The sequence below is a fragment of the Centroberyx affinis genome, unplaced genomic scaffold, assembly GCF_046629955.1.
Source record: "Centroberyx affinis isolate AG114_WGS23_722 - 3 ecotype Tasmania unplaced genomic scaffold, CSIRO-AGI_Caff_v1 ptg001095l_1, whole genome shotgun sequence".
Lineage (NCBI taxonomy): Eukaryota > Metazoa > Chordata > Actinopteri > Beryciformes > Berycidae > Centroberyx > Centroberyx affinis.
In genome coordinates, this window is record NW_027279640.1 from 521,144 (window position 1) to 539,412 (window position 18,269).

The 18,269-nt window shown below is 41.8% G+C and overlaps 2 protein-coding genes across 14 annotated transcripts in view; both read left to right on the top strand.

The window, feature by feature from the left end:
* Positions 1 to 7,739, top strand: part of stard13b (StAR related lipid transfer domain containing 13b) — a 66,258-nt gene extending 58,519 nt beyond the window's left edge. For all 5 annotated transcript variants that reach the window (XM_071523563.1, XM_071523566.1, XM_071523564.1 and 2 more), the window contains 11 exons: positions 198 to 261; positions 1,536 to 2,899; positions 3,108 to 3,278; positions 3,724 to 3,883; positions 4,164 to 4,362; positions 4,492 to 4,705; positions 5,205 to 5,319; positions 5,438 to 5,659; positions 5,910 to 6,127; positions 6,279 to 6,455; positions 6,893 to 7,739. In XM_071523563.1, the coding sequence (XP_071379664.1) occupies positions 198 to 261; positions 1,536 to 2,899; positions 3,108 to 3,278; positions 3,724 to 3,883; positions 4,164 to 4,362; positions 4,492 to 4,705; positions 5,205 to 5,319; positions 5,438 to 5,659; positions 5,910 to 6,127; positions 6,279 to 6,455; positions 6,893 to 7,010 (3,022 nt within the window). In that variant the 3' untranslated portion in view covers positions 7,011 to 7,739. The remainder of the gene's footprint in view (positions 1 to 197; positions 262 to 1,535; positions 2,900 to 3,107; positions 3,279 to 3,723; positions 3,884 to 4,163; positions 4,363 to 4,491; positions 4,706 to 5,204; positions 5,320 to 5,437; positions 5,660 to 5,909; positions 6,128 to 6,278; positions 6,456 to 6,892) is intronic.
* A 4,020-nt stretch (positions 7,740 to 11,759) lies between these two features.
* The window catches only part of nbeab (neurobeachin b), a 212,247-nt gene continuing 205,737 nt past the window's right edge, over positions 11,760 to 18,269 (top strand). For all 9 annotated transcript variants that reach the window (XM_071523573.1, XM_071523575.1, XM_071523578.1 and 6 more), the window contains exon 1: positions 11,760 to 12,032. In XM_071523573.1, coding sequence (XP_071379674.1) covers positions 11,760 to 12,032 — 273 coding nt within the window. The remainder of the gene's footprint in view (positions 12,033 to 18,269) is intronic.

Sequence of the window (18,269 nt, forward strand, 5' to 3'; positions counted from 1 at the left end):
GAGAACAGAAGCTGATCAGGTTGAAGACTCATGCTGCGGGCAATTTTTTTTTTTTTTTTTTTTTAGACAGTCAGACAGTAGTGAGAGACTCGACTCAGGATGTAACAGTTACATGGTATTCTCCTTTGCCAGCTGAGCCACCCGTTGTGAGGATAGTGTCATCTTCTCTCTTCATCTTGGGGTCATTTCTCTTTCAGACGCCTCAACACCTTGAACAAGTGTGCCTCTATGAAACTTGACGTGAACCTTCCTAAGAAGAAAGTAAGTGGAGACTTTTTTAACTTCATTGTAGTCACAATATCTACAGTCCTTCACTTGTAAGGTTGATTATTATTTGAAGTGTTGTGTATTCCAAAACATTATATAATATATCCATTTTGGAAAAACATAATTTCCCATAAATTCCCTGAAATTTGTCATTGAATTTTTTTTTTAAATACTGGTAAATATATTTTAAAATATTTTCCGCTCTCAATCATTTTGCAGGTAGATGTCATGTCTTTTCACTTTGTGTCTAGATCATTTTGAAACACAACACTTCCTATGTTTCTCTTAGGTGTTGATGTGTTTTCTATTCCAAAATAGCTTGATTTCTTGGATCAGATATTGGTGACATTTGCAGGTTGTAAGAAATAGCAGTGAAAGGCCAATGCCTTCGTAAGAAATGCTATTTTCTTACAAAGATGGCCTTAAGTAATGCATCTGCTTCCTGCGACAATGCAAATATAATCTGCCTTCATCCTTTTAGCCTAGATTCTATGATATTTGAGATTGTGCCATTGTTGTATCCATGCCTATTGAATGTGGTTGCTTTTTATCTTTCCACACCTTGGAATGTAGCCTGCTGGCTTCTATCAAGGCTTTTTTCCTGTTTTAGTCTATTTATGGCAAAGTCTATTTATGGGATCATTTGTCTGGTGTTATATCACACTGTGAGATGATTGTATAATGTTATTAATTCTTAGCAGACATCCTCCGGCTATTTCCTGCAGATCCTATTTACCTCTCGATTCTGGCATAGATGATGTGTGTGTGTGATAAGACAACTCACCTTGCAAACCAGCTGATCTTGTGAATCCCATTCTACTCACAACAGTAAAAAACTAAAAATTAAATTAGCAAAATCATCAAGTTTGTGAATTTAGCTTAGAGTGCAGTAGGTTATTTTTTATGTATCTTTTTAAACCATTGTATTTACATACTGTACATACTAATGGTACTAATGATCTCCCTACATTATTTTTCATTTTATTTTCCTTTATCTTTTATTTAATCTGGTCGATCTCTTTCAAGAGACTTGAGAAAAAAAAACACTAATAGAATTGACAAAGAAAATACACAATACAATTCAGTCACATGTTCCAGCAGTCAGACGGTCAGCAACCTACATTAATAAACATTCTAAAAAACAACAACATTTTTGTAAGAGGCTAGATTATAGAAAGCAATTATAAACATCATCATTTATGTTAACAGATTATGGTATGATGAGATATACTGAGATATTTATTGTGTTTTTTGCTGTATTTCCCTAGAGTGAAGACTCTGATGAAGAAGACCTGTTTGCTATCAGTGACAAATGGACCTTTGAGTGGAGCAGCCGGCGTTGGTCCAGGCTGCAGGACATTGACTGTCTGTTGGGAAACCACGGGGAGGGCCAGCCCTCCAGGGACGGCTTGCCTCTGAGGACCACCACCAGCAGCGAGAGTGTTTTGACGGACCTGAGCGAGCCCGAGGTCTCCTCCTTGCACAGTGAGAGCAGCGGAGGCAGCGGGCCCCGGGGCCTCAGCACAGAAGACTCTGACTGCTCCAACCGCACCTGCTCTGATTCTGCAGCCATGCCGGACTCAACCTCCCTCACCCTGCCCCACATCCCCAAAGACATCCCCCACTACGGCTCCCTGCCCGATAAGCATGGCAGGACGGGCCGCACACGTGCCAAAGACTTCCTGAAGCGCATGGAGACGCTGCGCTCCCGAGGAACGCTGGGAAGGGGCCGCAAGACGTTGGTCATCAGCGGTCCGGTGCTGCAGCAGGAGGCCCAGGCTCTGAAGACACTACGGTGCGTAGAGATCATAAACGGAGATGGTGGGGCCCCAGAGCCACCGTCCAACAGGATCATCCCATCCCAGTCCAGCAGTGAGGGTAGCAGCCATTCCAGTGGCAGCGCTGTCAGCACACCCAGCCTGAAGGAGCGTAAGCTTCACCGGGCCGACCACAAGCGCAGCGGCATGTATTTGGAGGACATCGACATCTTCTCAGGCGCCCAGGTGAAGAAAGTAGCAGAACAAAACCGCAAGAATGAATTTTGCTCCTATGAGGACCTGGTGGTCCACATCCCCAAAGACCACAAGCCAGGAACCTTTCCCAAAGCACTGTCCATAGAGAGCCTGTCCCCAACCAACGGGGCCTCGATTAACTGGCACACAGGCAGCATGCACCTGGACTCCCCGCTAATCTCATGCACCAAGGAAACCAGGCCTGTCACCCAGTGCTGCACCAGAGGCAGCCGCATCAGCGTGTACGATAATGTTCCCGGCTCTCATCTGTATGCCAGCACCGGAGACCTGATAGACCTGGAGAAGGAGGACCTGTTCCCCCACCTGGATGATATCTTGCTGCATGTCAACGGTCTGCAGCAGATAGTGGACCACTGGTCTAAGAATGTGCTGCCTGTAGGGGACGGGCTGGTGCAGGGGGACAGGGGGAGGGAGGGTACAGTAGGCCTCCAGTCCTCTAGTCAGATCACGTTGGACTTTGAGGGGAATTCTGTGACGGAGGGCCAGACCACACCAAGTGATGGGGACCGAGACAAAGTCTCACTCACTGAGACAGAATCTACAAGGCTCAGGGAAAGGAGGGACTCAGGAGTTGGGGCTTCGCTCACAAGACCCAATCGGTAAGGCGCATGGGTGTTTATTGAAATTGATGAAATAATATTGAAATGCTTCATATGAATTTACAAACATTGGTCTTCATTTCTAGAAGATGAGATACTATCATTAGTTCAAGCCTGCTATGAACAAAAAAGCATGTCTTTGATGTTTAACTCAAACCTTTGTTCCTCATTGTGCAATATTTCTTTTGTGTGTCTTTTCTGGCATCAGGTTACGTTGGCCCAGCTTCCAGATATCGAATCGCCTCAGCCACTCTGTGGCCTCCCTGCAGATCACCAACCAGTCAGCAGGCCAGCTGAGTTTGTTGCAGAAGTTTTCTCTGCTGCGCCTTACTGCCATCATGGAGAAGTACTCCATGTCCAACAAGCACGGCTGGACTTGGTGAGACTCGCATAAACTTCTATGGTCCACTTTGGGTGTCCTTAATGATTAGCAAGCTCTCTTCACATAATTTTTATTAAATTGCTTTTAACTGACTTGTATTTGCTCTCATTATGCTATAGTGGTATTGCTGATTTGTTTTTTGTCTGATATGGTATGATTGGGCCTTAATGAGACAGCATATCCAGCTGTTCTTTTGTCTTACAAGTCTGTAGTGTTTTTATTTCTTAAGTACATTTTTATTGTTATGCTTATATTACTGTTGCATAGTCTTGTGCTATTTCTGATCTATTGAGCCATCCTTAATGAAGCAAGTAGTGCAAGTGTTCCCTTTAAAACAGTTGGTTGTTTGATAACATTTGATAACAGTGCTTTGCCATCATTCTTAGTCATATTCTTCTGTCCATACCGTTCATTAAAGATACTGTGTTGATGTCCCTCACAGGTCCGTGCCAAAGTTTATGAAGAGAATGAAAGTACCAGACTATAAGGATAAGAATGTGTTCGGCGTGCCTCTCATAGTGCACGTTCAGCGCTCCGGACAGCCCCTGCCCCTCAGCCTGCAGCAGGCCCTGCGGTACCTGAGGAGCCAGTGTCTTGACCAGGTCAGCCACAGCACACAAACTGTCTCACACAATCAAAACATATGTGTCCAAAAACTGAAATGCCTACTTTTATCAGCTGGAAGCATGAGATTCTCAGTTTTATGTATGTATTTTATTATTCTCAGTTTTCCATGTAACATAGACATTCAAGTTTTTCTAATGTGTATAATGTGATGAAAAGTAAAGAAAGTAATATAAAGACGACCGTCAACGCTATTACCGTACAATGTTACATATTGTTGCCAGCAAGTCACCCTCAACACCTCTGCTTTGTTTCCAGGTGGGTCTCTTTCGTAAATCGGGGGTGAAGTCTCGTATTCAAGCTCTTAGGCAGATGAACGAGAGCGCGCCAGACAATGTGAACTATGAGGATCAGTCTGCCTATGATGTGGCTGATATGGTGAAGCAGTTCTTCAGGGATCTGCCCGAGCCCCTGCTCACCAGCAAGCTCGGCGAGACCTTCCTCCACATCTATCAGTGTAAGGCCTTAAACCCCTTTTTCTGTTTGTATTTTGTACCATGTCAAATACATGTCATTCTACTGTTTCGCTTCATTTTGTTTTGATTTGGAGCAGAAAAGCTAAAACTCTGTTCTCTTTTACTTGCAGATGTGCCTAAGGACCAAAGGTTGCAAGCTGTCCAGGCGGCCATCATGCTCATGTCGGATGAGAACCGAGAGGTGCTGCAGACGCTGCTCTGTTTCCTGAGTGATGTCACTTCCTCTGTGGAGGAGAACCAGATGACTCCTATGAACATTGCTGTGTGCCTGGCCCCCTCCCTCTTCCATCTAAACATACTCAAGAAAGACAATCTCTCACCGAGGTAAATGCTAAGAAGTAGTCCTATATGCACTGATCTTTACTCCGACTTGTACGGTTGTAATTAGTTTGGTATCTGTGTTTTTAGGGCAGCCTGTTGTTCCTTGCCTCAATACGTAATGAGCAAGACACACATGGCCTCCCATTTAAACACCCAAGTGATTATCTTCACCCATGCATCAATAAAGATAGATATAAAACAGTTTACAGAGTTTGCTCAGGGCTCAGGGGCGCAGTAGATCACTCTGTTTCTGGCGCAGTTTTAAAAGGATATGGATCTCCATGGCACTCTTTTAAAGCTCTGTGTTTTATGAGATCATGCTGTGTACAAACAAAACAAACCTCTCTAATTTACCACGTTGAAATTGTTGCTTAAGGGATCAAAGGGGGTTGCCTGCTGAGTGGGATGTGGAGACGGGAGGGGATGTTTTATATACTGTGTTCAGTGGGGACCCTGACTCTGCTGGTCTAATAACAGTTTTCTCCCCCTAAATAATCCGCAGGGCGATGCAGAAGAAGTACGCCACTGGCAGACCAGACCAGAAGGATCTGAATGAAAATCTTGCAGCAACGCAGGGCCTCGCTCACATGATCATCGAGTGCAACCGGCTCTTTGAGGTACAAGACTGCTCAGTTCAGATGATATCAGGGATTTCAAGGCTGGATGTAATATCCACATACCTCCTCATGTATGTCTTTGCCTGAGTCTTACTTTATGTCTTCATACATCCTTTAGATCCCCCATGAGATGGTTACACAGTCGCGTAATTCGTACGTGGAGGCTGACTTGCACGCTCCAACAATTGACGAGCTGTGCAAGCAGCTGGAGGAAGACGATGGAACGTACCAAACCCATATGGAGGGGAGACTACAGAACCTCCTCAAAGAGGGCCGGGAAAAGTCCAAATACTGGGTGTCCTGCAGCAGCTCCGATAACACAGAGCTCTACTATAAGAAGGTTGGTGTTCTTCAACTGTGGAGTTGGTTCAGTATTGTTTTATCTATCTAAATTAGTAGACTTGGTGCATAAAAACAACCAGGATGTCAAATTAACTAACTTAAAACTAACAAAGTAGCTTCAGCACTTGATAGCACAAAAATTAACCTGCTATTCTTGATTTCAGCCATGATCTTGTACCTCAAATGGAGGCAGTCGCTTTCAGATCAGTAAGCCAACATTACGGTTTATGTCCTTGTGTCTCGTCCAGGTGGGAGACGGAAACCCTCTGAGACGCTGGAGAGTGTCTGTGGAGGTGGAAGCGCCACCGTCAGTGGTACTGAATCGCGTGCTGCGCGAGCGCCACCTGTGGGATGTGGACCTGCTGCAGTGGAAACTGAGCGAGACATTAGACAAGCAGACGGAGGTGTTTCAGTACGTCCTCAACCGCATGCCCCCGCATCCCAGCAGGGACTATGTAGTGCTCAGGTGAGTGGCGAAGCAAGGAAAACCAGATATAGTTTGGTAACATTCCAAAAAATGTAAGAATATATGCTTCTACTTTATTGTTTTTTTGAAATATACATACATTTTGTCTTTTAGGCTACAAAAATCCTCAATCTCTGTCTGTTTATTCCAGGTCTTGGAGGACAGACTTGCCCAAAGGTGCCTGTTCGCTGGTTTCCGTGTCCATAGAGCATGAGGATTGTCCGCCAGTTGGAGGGGTACGAGCGATAGTCCTGGAGTCGAACTACCTGTTGGAGCCCTGCGGCTCCGGAAAGTCCAGACTAACCCACATCTGCAGAGTGGACTTAAAGTAAGTGATCAAGATCTTTTTTTATTCGTTCAGTGAGTGTTGGTTTAATGATCTTTCTCAGCAACACCCTTCACACACTTTCACAGTAACCCACATTTATACCTATAAGTTGCTCAACTAAGTTACTTGTGATTAAACCGGGATGCTACTGATGGTTTCTTGTTGAACCCAGGGTTTTTTGAGCCCACAAGCTTCTAGTAACAAGCTTGTCTCTTTCTTGCTTTCAGCCTACTGTCAGGTCTTTTCTGACACAAAATAGTAAAAACGACTTCATGAAAAAATACATCAGCACATTTTAATTTATACAACACATTTTAGTGTATGCTTTATGTGTATTTTTTACACAAGTTAAATTCATCAGTAGTTATTTTTTCCAATGCATAAAGCACACACAGACACTGTGGTTTGTTGAATAAACTGTCTTGTTCTTGTTTCAGAGGAAGGACTCCAGATTGGTACAACAAAGCCTTTGGTCACCTCTGTGCCGCTGAAGCTGCCCGAATCCGCAACTCCTTTCAGCCTCTCGTCACAGACGGCCCAGAGACCAAAATCTGATACTCTCTCCGGTCGTGTCTGCTCAGCCTTGAGATCAAGATTGAGCCTATTGAGTCATAGCTAACAGGCAGACACAGACCACAGACAAGGCCCCAGAACTAAAGCACAGTTTTTGTTTTGTTTTTTTAGCTCCTCTGTACTTGCACAATGACAAAAGAGGACATCTTATAGGTGCTGGGCATAATTACCCAATGGGAAATGAATCATCCTGCCAATGTCCTTAGCATTAGGATTTTGTTCACTTTTATGTTGCTATACCTGTATATTATAATTATTATCTTTAATAATATTATTGCTGCCATAATCTACAATGTCTAGGACATTCAAGCTCTTAAACGCTTCTGGGAAGCATGTATATTTTATTCATTTGAAATTTAAAGCTATATTAAATATGCTGTACACGCGAGTGTCTGTATATGTGTGAATATACTGTACATGCAAACAAGATGTGTATATTGTATATATGTGAAGGGATTAATAGTACAAACATTGATTTCCTATATATTGATTCTTCCATTGTGACAACCTTCTTGTAATACATATGGTACAAAATTGTAAACTGGTTTTACTTTGCTTCACTATTGCCATTTTGGAATGGGTGTAATTTTATTAAACTCTGACCTTTTTATGGTTGTGAAAAAAATGACTTAAGGTTTGACTTGATCATACCTGCTTTAGGGTACTGGATTGTGCAGTCAAGGTCCAGAGACATCATTTTTTAATAAAACTATCAAAACTATAAAGTTGGTGTTCATTTATGCATTGTGATTGACTCTGTCAGCAGATGCCACGTCAGATTTTGAAGAAACAATTCAGTAATGGCCATCAGACAGTCTACTGAGCCGTGAGGAAGTCTACATACCTGTTCTAGGCCATTAATGTGAAGCAATGTGAGTTTCACCACCAGCATAATGCCTCCAGGGACATGTTTACATACCACAATCATGCATACCACTCATACCCACCAACCAAATACCATGCTAACACAAAACAAGGCTCTTTCTGGGCTGAGAGGGACCTCTATTGGCCGTTTCAAGGAAACACATTTCCACTGATCCAGTCCAGAATTAAATGATGGACTCAAAGACGGTGGCTATCTTGAGTTCAGCTCTCAACTCATTTTGATGCAGATATCACAATGATTTGAACCAAGTAATTGTTTAACTTTTTTTTTACCAAAGAGGATTGTGATTCATTTACATATGTGAGGACTTCAGAGACCCCATACTAATTTTAAGTGACAGCAGCAGTAACACTAAATAATCTGGTTGACTATTTACTATTTACTATTTTTGTCCACTAGATGGCCCTTTCTGATAAGCTGATTATTCGTCTTCACTCTGCACACGTACTCAACGCCCCTGAGAAGATAACACTGAAATTAAGTACTTTGTCTCACAGATATGCTATTTTCTAAGAATAGTTCTTATAAGAAAGTCAGATAATTAAAGATAATGTAAAACATGGGAAACTTAAGTGCATCTCAATGGCAATGTAGCCTTTACAGTAATTGTTTCAGTAACTGCTGAAGCATGCTATACTGATTCTATATGCATTTTGTACAGTATGCTTTTTGAAATATAATTTGAATATTAGGCTGAATGGTTACTATCTGTCTCCGTTCAGAACCTGACTGACAAAGCTAGAGAAGACTTGGCAGTTTAATTTGCCCAAAATTTTGTGAAAATCAAACAAGCTTATAAGGCTTACAAAGGCTAATCTTTGATTTACCCTATCTCTTTCATTCTCCAGACATGATGATGTAAAGACAGTCTTTACCAAAGCCGTGGCAGAAACATACTCTACAGTGAAATGTTGTTTATATGATCCTACTGTGGCAGACCTTACCAAGATGATCAGTACATGACTTGCAGCACCAACAACAATCTTTTGCATGCAGGTCATTGAGTTTGGATCTGCGGTTCCTGTCCGATTTTCTCTTCAGCGCCCCATATATGGCTCTTAGCATCTGAATGGCAAAGTCAAACCCCCTGCACTGACCTCTATTCAGCACCATTAGCAGCACTGCCAGGGTTTTCATTGGACTGGGGACCAGCAAACTTAACAGAGGGGAACACTGTTAGACTGATAGAGGATAGGAGGGGTAGAAGGCCTGCTGGTGATTTTACACCGACGTTAAAGGACATCATTAGATACAGTGCTATGATGGGACAACCAAGGAAAAACATGCATAGGACAGTAACTCCTAAAGGACACAACAGCTATAAAGTAGGTACCTAATTCAGTTCAGCCTGTAGGTGAAAGCACCATGGGCCAGTTATGAGCTGAACATACAGCGTTCTGAGGAAACATTTAGAATGGCAAATGAGATTACAATGAGATTAAAGCAACCAACATCACACAATGAAATGCTATTTCATGTACTTTCATTAGTCGGTTGAGGAGACTTAATTATCAGATTGTGAATTGTTCTGCATATTGCTTTATCACAAATGAAATCAAGCTTTAGAGTGGCATGAAAATAGACTTTATAGGTAAAGCTATATAAAGCCTGACATTATTTTCACCTCTCTTGAAGCCATGCTGACACAGATCAGCTTAATGAGGTCATGAAATGCTAGCTCAGCTTCTGGCTGTCAGTCAGGACGATGGACAGGATTGGTGCCAAGCTGTCAGTGTCAGTCTATTTTGTATAACCACTGGGACCACATGGCTCTTTTGTTATACTATGTTTCTGCACCCACATAAATAGAAAGAAATAAAACAATATATACATTTTAATATTCAAACTTGTACATCTAGATAGGCATTAATTAACCTATTAATTAAAAAACAAATCTTAATATTTGATGACTGATTCATTTGAAACTTCTTCTTCTGGCCTGCAGATTAAAATGGTGAAAATGTGTGAACATGAAATGCAATGGCCAACAGTAACATAATATGCAAAGTAAAGGTTTTTTAATTGCAAAGTGGCAAACCTGACCTTTCATGACTTCCCACTAATGCTAGTCAAAGCCCATGAGGCTGTTTGTAAACATCAGTTCAATACTGTGACCAAACTAAAGGCCTAATACCTGCTCACCGGGAGCACTGGGAGAAAACTGGACTTGTCATTGACCAAGGGAATTAATCTCAATATAATTAGTTTTGTTGTATTGCTTTGCATAGATGGCTATCCAAGGTCACCTTTGTGCCTCACGGACTGATCAATGAAGTATAAAGATCTGTGGAGCTCAAACTATAATGAGACTGAGCATGTCTTCTTCCTATGTGTGTATACCTTTGTATGAAGTGAGTGAGTGAGAGAGCGAGAGAGAGAGAGAGAGAGAGAGAGAGGGTGAATGTGTGTGTGTGTGTGTGCGTGTGCGTGTCTGATGTGCATGTGCTCATTTGTGCATTCATGCATGGTTTTAAGCAAAAAGATGGCCTGAATGGCTCACTCCTTGATTTCTTAATTAAATTATTCAAATTCAACCTTCAAGACATCTGTTAATAAGAGCAGCAGCTTAGTCAATATCATTTATCCTACCTTATTAGGCAGTGGAATAATTTTTTAATTTTTTTTTTTTAAGACCTTAACAATTGAAAACCTAGTGTTGACAAGCATTTCTAATTTTCAATCTTTGGCTAGGCTATGAGTCATTTTATGACTTCTTTTCACAGCTTTAGGCTTTGGTCAGACTAAAGGAAGATGACAAATTCAAAGGAAAACCTATAGGAGGGATGTGGGTTTTGGAGAATTCAATCTGATACCTAGTGAGTGAAAACACAAGTATATAACTTTATATTATTACTGAAATACACAACTCTGGGGTAAGAAATGATACTGTGATGCGTTACTGAGTAAACTGGGTGGAGTTAATAAAACCCTCCCTGACCTCACTGCATTCACCTGATTGGTCCAAATGGCACAAATTAACTGTCACTCAACAGCTTGCTACAAATGTGGTTGGCAGTTACGCCTTGCGGTCAAAAAGCGGGATAACTCAGTTCGCTATCTGCTGTGAAGGATGAGTGTTGAGTTACACTTTGTGTAGTTACTCTGTATAACTAAACATTGCTGATATCCAATGTCAACTGACAAGATGGCGACATGACAACCAACATTAAATGAAAACCTATGAAGGGATAGTGGTATACTTTGTTGGAGAATTCCAATGGATATCTGAAGAGGCTCATAAAAGTAAGGACATGTTTTGATTGGTAAATGACCACTACTTGTTGCTGGGGAAATAAATTGCATTACCGTGACTACTGAGTAAAGTTGTCGCGCGTTAACGTTAAAACCGGTTAAAACCCAACACTGTTTACCTCTAAAACACTGCCTTCACTTGCCTATTAGCCCACCGTTGGCAGGAAAGCACCAACGGTCAGCCAACGGCCTGCTACGGTGGCCTCCGGCGCCGTCATCCCACCTGCTCCGAGCTCGCAGCACGCAGGCGTGGTGAGTGGAACCGCAGGCAGGGGGCGGCAACATGGCGGTGACAGCAGCACCGAGACGGAGACGCGCATCCCAGAGAGCCGCACGCACGCACACAGCTTTGTGTACACCACACAGGTTCCGTCCGTTCATTTAACCGGCTGACACCGACAACACACCGCGGCTTTACTCACTGCAACTCTTCAGAGTGGATGTCACTGAGAGAGAGAGAGAGAGAGATTTCTTGCTTTGCCGGATTTTCTTTTCTTACATTTTTTTTTCTTTCCCCTGATGCTCCAGAGCTGTGATTAAATATATAGAGGGGGGCACACACCGGCTTCTTCAGCTTCCCGATTTGGCTGGAAATGACAAGCGAGAAACCGGTGACAATGCCGGGCTCGTTGTCACTCTCGGACCGACAACCTCCTCCAGGTCACGGGCAGCAAGGGGCTGCGGGCTCCGCTACAGCCGGTGAGAGGATGATGATGTCCGGCTCAGGTTCAATGGTCCTCCCGGCTGGGATTATCAATCCGTCGGTTCCGATCCGGAATATCAAGATGAAATTTGCTGTTCTCATCGGACTGATCCAGGTCGGAGAGGTTAGCAACCGGGATATTGTTGAGACGGTGTTGAATTTGGTAAGTAAATGTTTCGTATCACTCATATGACTGGACATTACTGCCTAATCCTACTCATGAATCCGGAAGGCTATCATTTGCATGGTAGTAATCACAGCATATCATTTTGTCATTGGATGGCAAAGCAATGTTCTGTAGAGGCTCTGTTTAATATGTTAATTTTGTTTTATCAAATCTAAGCTTTATGCGAGGAGAGGTGCCCCGGGATGTGAGAGTAAACAAACAGCAATATTTGAAGTAAACATTCAAAAGTCTCACACACACACACACACACACACACACACACACACACACACACACACACACACAGAGAGCCAATTCTCAAGTTTTAAAGTTTAACAAAGTCCCAACTTCACAATATGTAGGTGTAACTGACTCCTCCATGCCTATTTGCATATATGCCTCACTAATATGTTTGCCTATAGATCCAGCAGCAGCAGCTCTGTGTAGATGATGTCAATGCAGATGATGTGGGCTGCTGGGAAAGCATAATGTGGCTCTGTGGAATATCTTTGAGCCTGTTGGTGCACACTCATTTCATTTTCATTCAAAAGATGGCTTATTTGTGTTTTCAAACGACAGATATGATGATAAGGTAGTGTGATGCTGGAGATGAGCAGATGGATCAAGAACAAGCGCATGAGGCAGTGTGCCTATCCAGCTGCCAGTGATAATTTGGCTAGCCCAACTCCCCAGCAGTGTGGTGAAGTTGATGTAGATTCATGGTGTAAACCGTTCCTAATTAAAGTTGGGTTTAATGCAGCCAATGCTCCACTTAAAGCCCCTGGTAATACTCCTTCCATCTCTTACTGCCTCTAGGAATATGATGATCATGACCCCCTCCCCGCATATTTTACTTGGTTAACCAACCAACTATAGGGAGGAGTGTTTCTTATATCCTTGTTTTTTACTTTTTTACGGGGACTGGACAGTCCATTGTCTTAATTCATTTTATGATTTTTATTACAATAGTTAGAGCGAGGTGAGACAACAGAGTAGGTAGTGGTCAGGGATTTGAACCCATGCAGTTACAGGTATGCCGTGGGCTTAGCAGACGAAGCCAATTACCTCCAGCTGTAAAATATATACGCTGTAATGTGGATCTCCTCCTCTATTTTAAGTTATTCGGCCTAGTTATGAACTGTAACTACTGTAATATGAAGAGACTGTAGAGCCACCACATGCGTCTGCTTTGACCATCTGCAGGAGTAATAGAGCAGAAGCCTGTTTGCAGTGTTTGGCTTCTCCTTGTTAGCGCATCAGAGATTAATTACGACCTGTTCTGGCACAAACAGAAATCCACTTTGTGGAGCAGGAAAAATTGTAGCCCTTGGCATGTTCAGACATGAGAGTAGTGCTGCAACGGCCTGACTCTTTGACACCTTGCCCCTGACACTTTGTTGTGCCATTTTCACAGGAAATGTGCGCATGGAAACACCCACCATAGCCTCCACTGGTTTATTTTCAGCATTAGAGAAATTCTTAGTTTTTTTTCACACATCTGATCTTCTTTGTTAAGTTTAATTAGTTTGTAATCTTTCCACATTTTGCTTCACTTTGTTTTATCACACGTTTAAAAGTGCACTAACTTACAGAAGACTGCAGCACATAATATCACCACCCTCTTGGTACTTTGTAGGTGCTTTTTGCTCTTCCCTACCTGTTTGCATTTCAGAGTAATTTGAGCATGGTATGTAGCTGTTCTGTGTGACATAGAGTCAAACATACTTTATCCAAACCTAAAACGGCTGTGATTATAGTTCTAGTGGATAATTAAATTTCGGTCACGGACCATGCCAATACTTTTGAATGATAGATTTAATTGACAAAGGTTGTTAGTGCTTTGTTGTGGTTAGCCATTTAGGATATCAGGCCACTTTGATTCTGCTTGACTTGTTTGCAAACACAAATAAAACCACCTTAATTATGTGCATACAAATGAGCCACAGATAATGCAGCAATCTTGGGACCAGATGACACGGTAATTGTTTGTTATTATATCTGCCACTTCGTCTAAATTACATCACATAATGTGCATGGATTATACAAGGCAGGGAAGGGGATAGAGAGAGCTATCATGCAACTAACCTTCCTCTCCATAGTCAAGTGTACAGATGCCATGATTGCATGAATGATTATGCTGAAGTTCAGGTATGTTTGTGGGGACACCAATCTGTTTGAAGTATGGAGAGAGGGTCTGGAGATCCTGAACGATCCTTGAATGCACCTCATAGGGTCTAACTGTAGAATAATGAAATAGTAATGTTTTTCTCCTTCTCCAAGGAACAGCTAGGGGGAAAAAAATACTATTTTAAGGTGCTGATAAATACCTATCATGAAAAAGCGTGAGAATGGCATTTTGGGCTGGTATTTTTTATTCTGTTATTTAGTTGCAGTTCTTGTTGATTATGCCAGCGATGTGAAATTTACCAGTACAAAGAATCTGATGTAACTATCCCTTGTGCAAATTGTATTAGGGTGTCTGCCTACTTAGAAACCTGGCTTAGATATTAGAGACAAGAGGCTGGGCATGTAATTGGATGCATCAAATGGGCACCACCCATCACAGATGTTTTCTTGAATTAGGCACACGCCACCTTCAGAAGGATCAGCAGTAAATTCCAGTGTCCCAGAACCACCTGCTCTGTACCTGCATACCCCGCTCTACACTCACAATTGGCACCCAGCAGACCTACATTTATTCATTATCTTCACCCACTTATTCCTATTTAATGTTACGGGGGCGAGATCCTATCCGAGCAATACATTAGGTAGAGAAACACCCTCCTTGACAGGTCACCAGTCCATCACAGGGCCAACACAGATAGACCGACAATCACATACTATATGTTTATCCACCTGACTTGAATGTCTTTCGAATCTGGGTGGAAACCAACATTCACCCACACTACATTTTCATCTACATATACGCTGCACCCACACTTAGGCCTACGTATAGCCCATAAAAAAAATCAGCCCATAATTTTCAAAATCTGAACACCAGCAGGCTAATGGGAAAACTGACCCTCCTGGCTGGAAATGGCCCACACAGCAATTCAGAAACCACACTGTATCAACAAACAATACACGTACTTGCACTATATAAAAAGAGGATGGTGTGGACAGTGTAGAGATACTTTGCACTCTAGCTTGTTTTCTTTATTTCAGCCAGAGCCAATGGCATCTCTTTTCAGCTGCCTTAACAGCCTCAAATAAGCTCTGACCATGAATGTAGGCGATGCACCTAGTCAAGATTGGTATCAGCAAGGATATCTGCTTATTGACAACAAAACCACTTTGCCTCGTACTTACTGTGCAGTTTATGCTAGTTGTTTTTTCCAGAGAGCATTCGACAAAATAGCTGGCTCACTGCTTTCTCTCAAGATGAGAAAATAGAAGTCGGTATTTTTACATTGCTAATTGTGTCACTCGTATGAATCATTCAGTTCTCTGACAAAAGAGAACGCCTGATTACTCAACACCCGACAGCTCCGCGGCCAAAGTCAAGTATGATCTGTCTGATAATGAGATCTGGGGGAGAGGTGTGAAAATCAGGTAGCGTAATCTAGAAAATTAGGGATCTTTGATCTTGACATTTGGCAGTATCCAACTTCTCATTTCCTGTCAACAATCGGTTGATATCGACATAAATACATAGAATAGTAGTAACCTACCATGTCAGGTCACAGTAATCATCAAACTTGGAGTAATCATCAAGCTTATTCAGGCTTCCTTAATAATAAGCTTTACCTTGCTGAGGAACCTAGACCTACACCAGTTGCCAAGCGTGAGGTTTTACTAGACAGATGATCAACAATTTGCACTAATATGGGAAGATTGCTCTCGCTACTACAGTATTCCCTTCCCATCTGTGTCAGTACTTTTACAGTTAATTCTCTGTTGCCCTGCAGAACATGCTACAGACAGGCCCACTTACCGCATATTAACGTTCCTATGTATTGCGAGGAAAGAGAAGAACAGTATGCCAAGATACTTTTAATGAGAAGCTGACAGATTCTGAGTTTTTACAGCCTTATTGCCTCGTTAAGTATAAGGTCACCTATAGTTGCCAAATCAATTATTTTCATTAGCTTAATGGCATTACGTATGCTATCACAATTAGCCTTACGACAGCAACGATGCACATTGGACTTTGAATAGTAGGCACTGATCCTTGCTGTTTCTGGTTAGGAGATGCTTTTGAAAGCAATTTTCCAGAGTCAGAATCAAATTAAGAAAGGGAAAAGAGCTCTATATGTGAAATTAATTGTTATGAGACCTTTTACTTTACACGTGTATGCATAACATGCAAAGAGACTCCCACACACTGTCTGTACTTGTACAGATTAGTCATGGTTGTTATGATATTGTATGTATGTTTATTTTGGGGTGGCTCAGTGGTCAGCTTCTCTATGTGGAGTTTGTATGTTCCCCCCCGTGTTTGCGTGGGTTTCCTGCCACAGTACAATAACATGCAAGTCAGGTAGACTGGAAACTCTAAATTGCCCATAGGTATCAATGTGAGTGTGAGTGATTTGGCTATATATCTGTGTTAGCCCTGTGATGTCCAGGGTGTTTCTTCCACCCAAAGTATGCTGGAATAGGCTCCAGCCCCCGTGACCCTGAGTAAGAATAAACATTAAGATAATGAATTAATCTATATTCCATCTCAGCGATAGACAGACTAGTCCAGACAGAGTTTCACTGTGAACAGCAACAGGTCAGTCAGTGTCTCACTATGGAGCAATCTACACAGGTTAATTCAATAAGAATTGAACATCATCACCTCACATGACCCTAAAAATTATTGTTTGTAAGGGAGAGTAATTGAATGTGCAAATATCCAGATGTTACAGTGTTGTGCCACCATCCCTTATCAAACCTAATTAAGGCGGGTTGTCATTAATCTTTCATGTATAGGCGGCCTGAGATGAAAGCTGTAATTAAGATAATGTGTTATAAGACAGGTTGCTCAGTCCTGCCTTCTAGGCTGATGTAATTCCACAGGAATTAAATGGTGTAACAAGAGGGAGCTTGAGTTGTACCATTTTACTTGAAGGCATTATCCAACTTTATCTTCAGAGTCAGACAGTGACTGTGATGTGCACCAGCGCATAATGTTATGGCACGGTCTCTTTCATACGCAGTGATGATTGATTGATTGATTGATTGATTGGATTTGCTTGATGCATCTTAAAAACAAGTACAAGAATAGGATTCAGAAAGAAAATAAATTTAGGTACAGTTTAACTAAAATCATCAAGGATAGCAAAATAAAGCTCAAGAGCTTATTTCCATTGTGGTACTCACTAACCTGGTGATTTCCATGGTTATACTGTTTATTTTGTATACATGGATATTTGTAGAGTACTATATACTATAATTAAGGGTCCTTGGCGCAATCCCACAAATCATATCCCCCATATGCTTTACACTAGCCCTCTGAAAAAAGTGAGGAATGACTGTGTGATAGTTGTATATCTTGCCAGTTGGCATACCATAACACTATTTAGGTGTTGCTGGCTGCTTGCATACCAAATTAATAAATGGAGTCAGGAGATATCAAGACTAGAGGCCTTTCTCCTGCAGACACAGAACAGTATTCATTATGTGTCTGGATGCTTTTCATATGTAAGTTATCAATCTACATTTGAGACTGGATTCATGATTTTTTTTTTTACCATGACTATCTTTTAGCATAAACTGTATTGTCTTAGATTTTACCACCATAGTTTCAGTATGATCTGTTGTTTGGTTATCTGTGTTTGGTTAGAGAGCAGAGCAGACGGTTAAAAAAATTTGTGACTGTGTTATTGGCTATTTTTAGGTTGAATGGTCATTTCAGATTGGCAGTAACTTTGGTAATTTGTCCCTCTTCTACTTTGCTTGCTACAGGAATTTTAGTGAATTTGTCCCTCTTCCCTGTTGAGCTCTGTGCTTGCCTGACAGCGGCAAAGACTGGTGGGGTCTTTGCCTGATAGTGTTGGGCAAATTCCTTGGGCAAACATCATCATCATATATGGGACAAACACTGTTAAGCACGTAAATCATGTAAATCTGGAAAACTGCTTGTTTGCTTAATTTTGGATTCAAATCAATCCACAATATTATTTGCAAGACACATTTTTTTCTGTTAATCAGAAATGACAAATATTTGTTGTGAAGAATAGGATTGTAATGGTTTTTAACACATTTTTGAAGAAATTTAGAAGAACTTTTGGTAAATGGAAGAGGAAT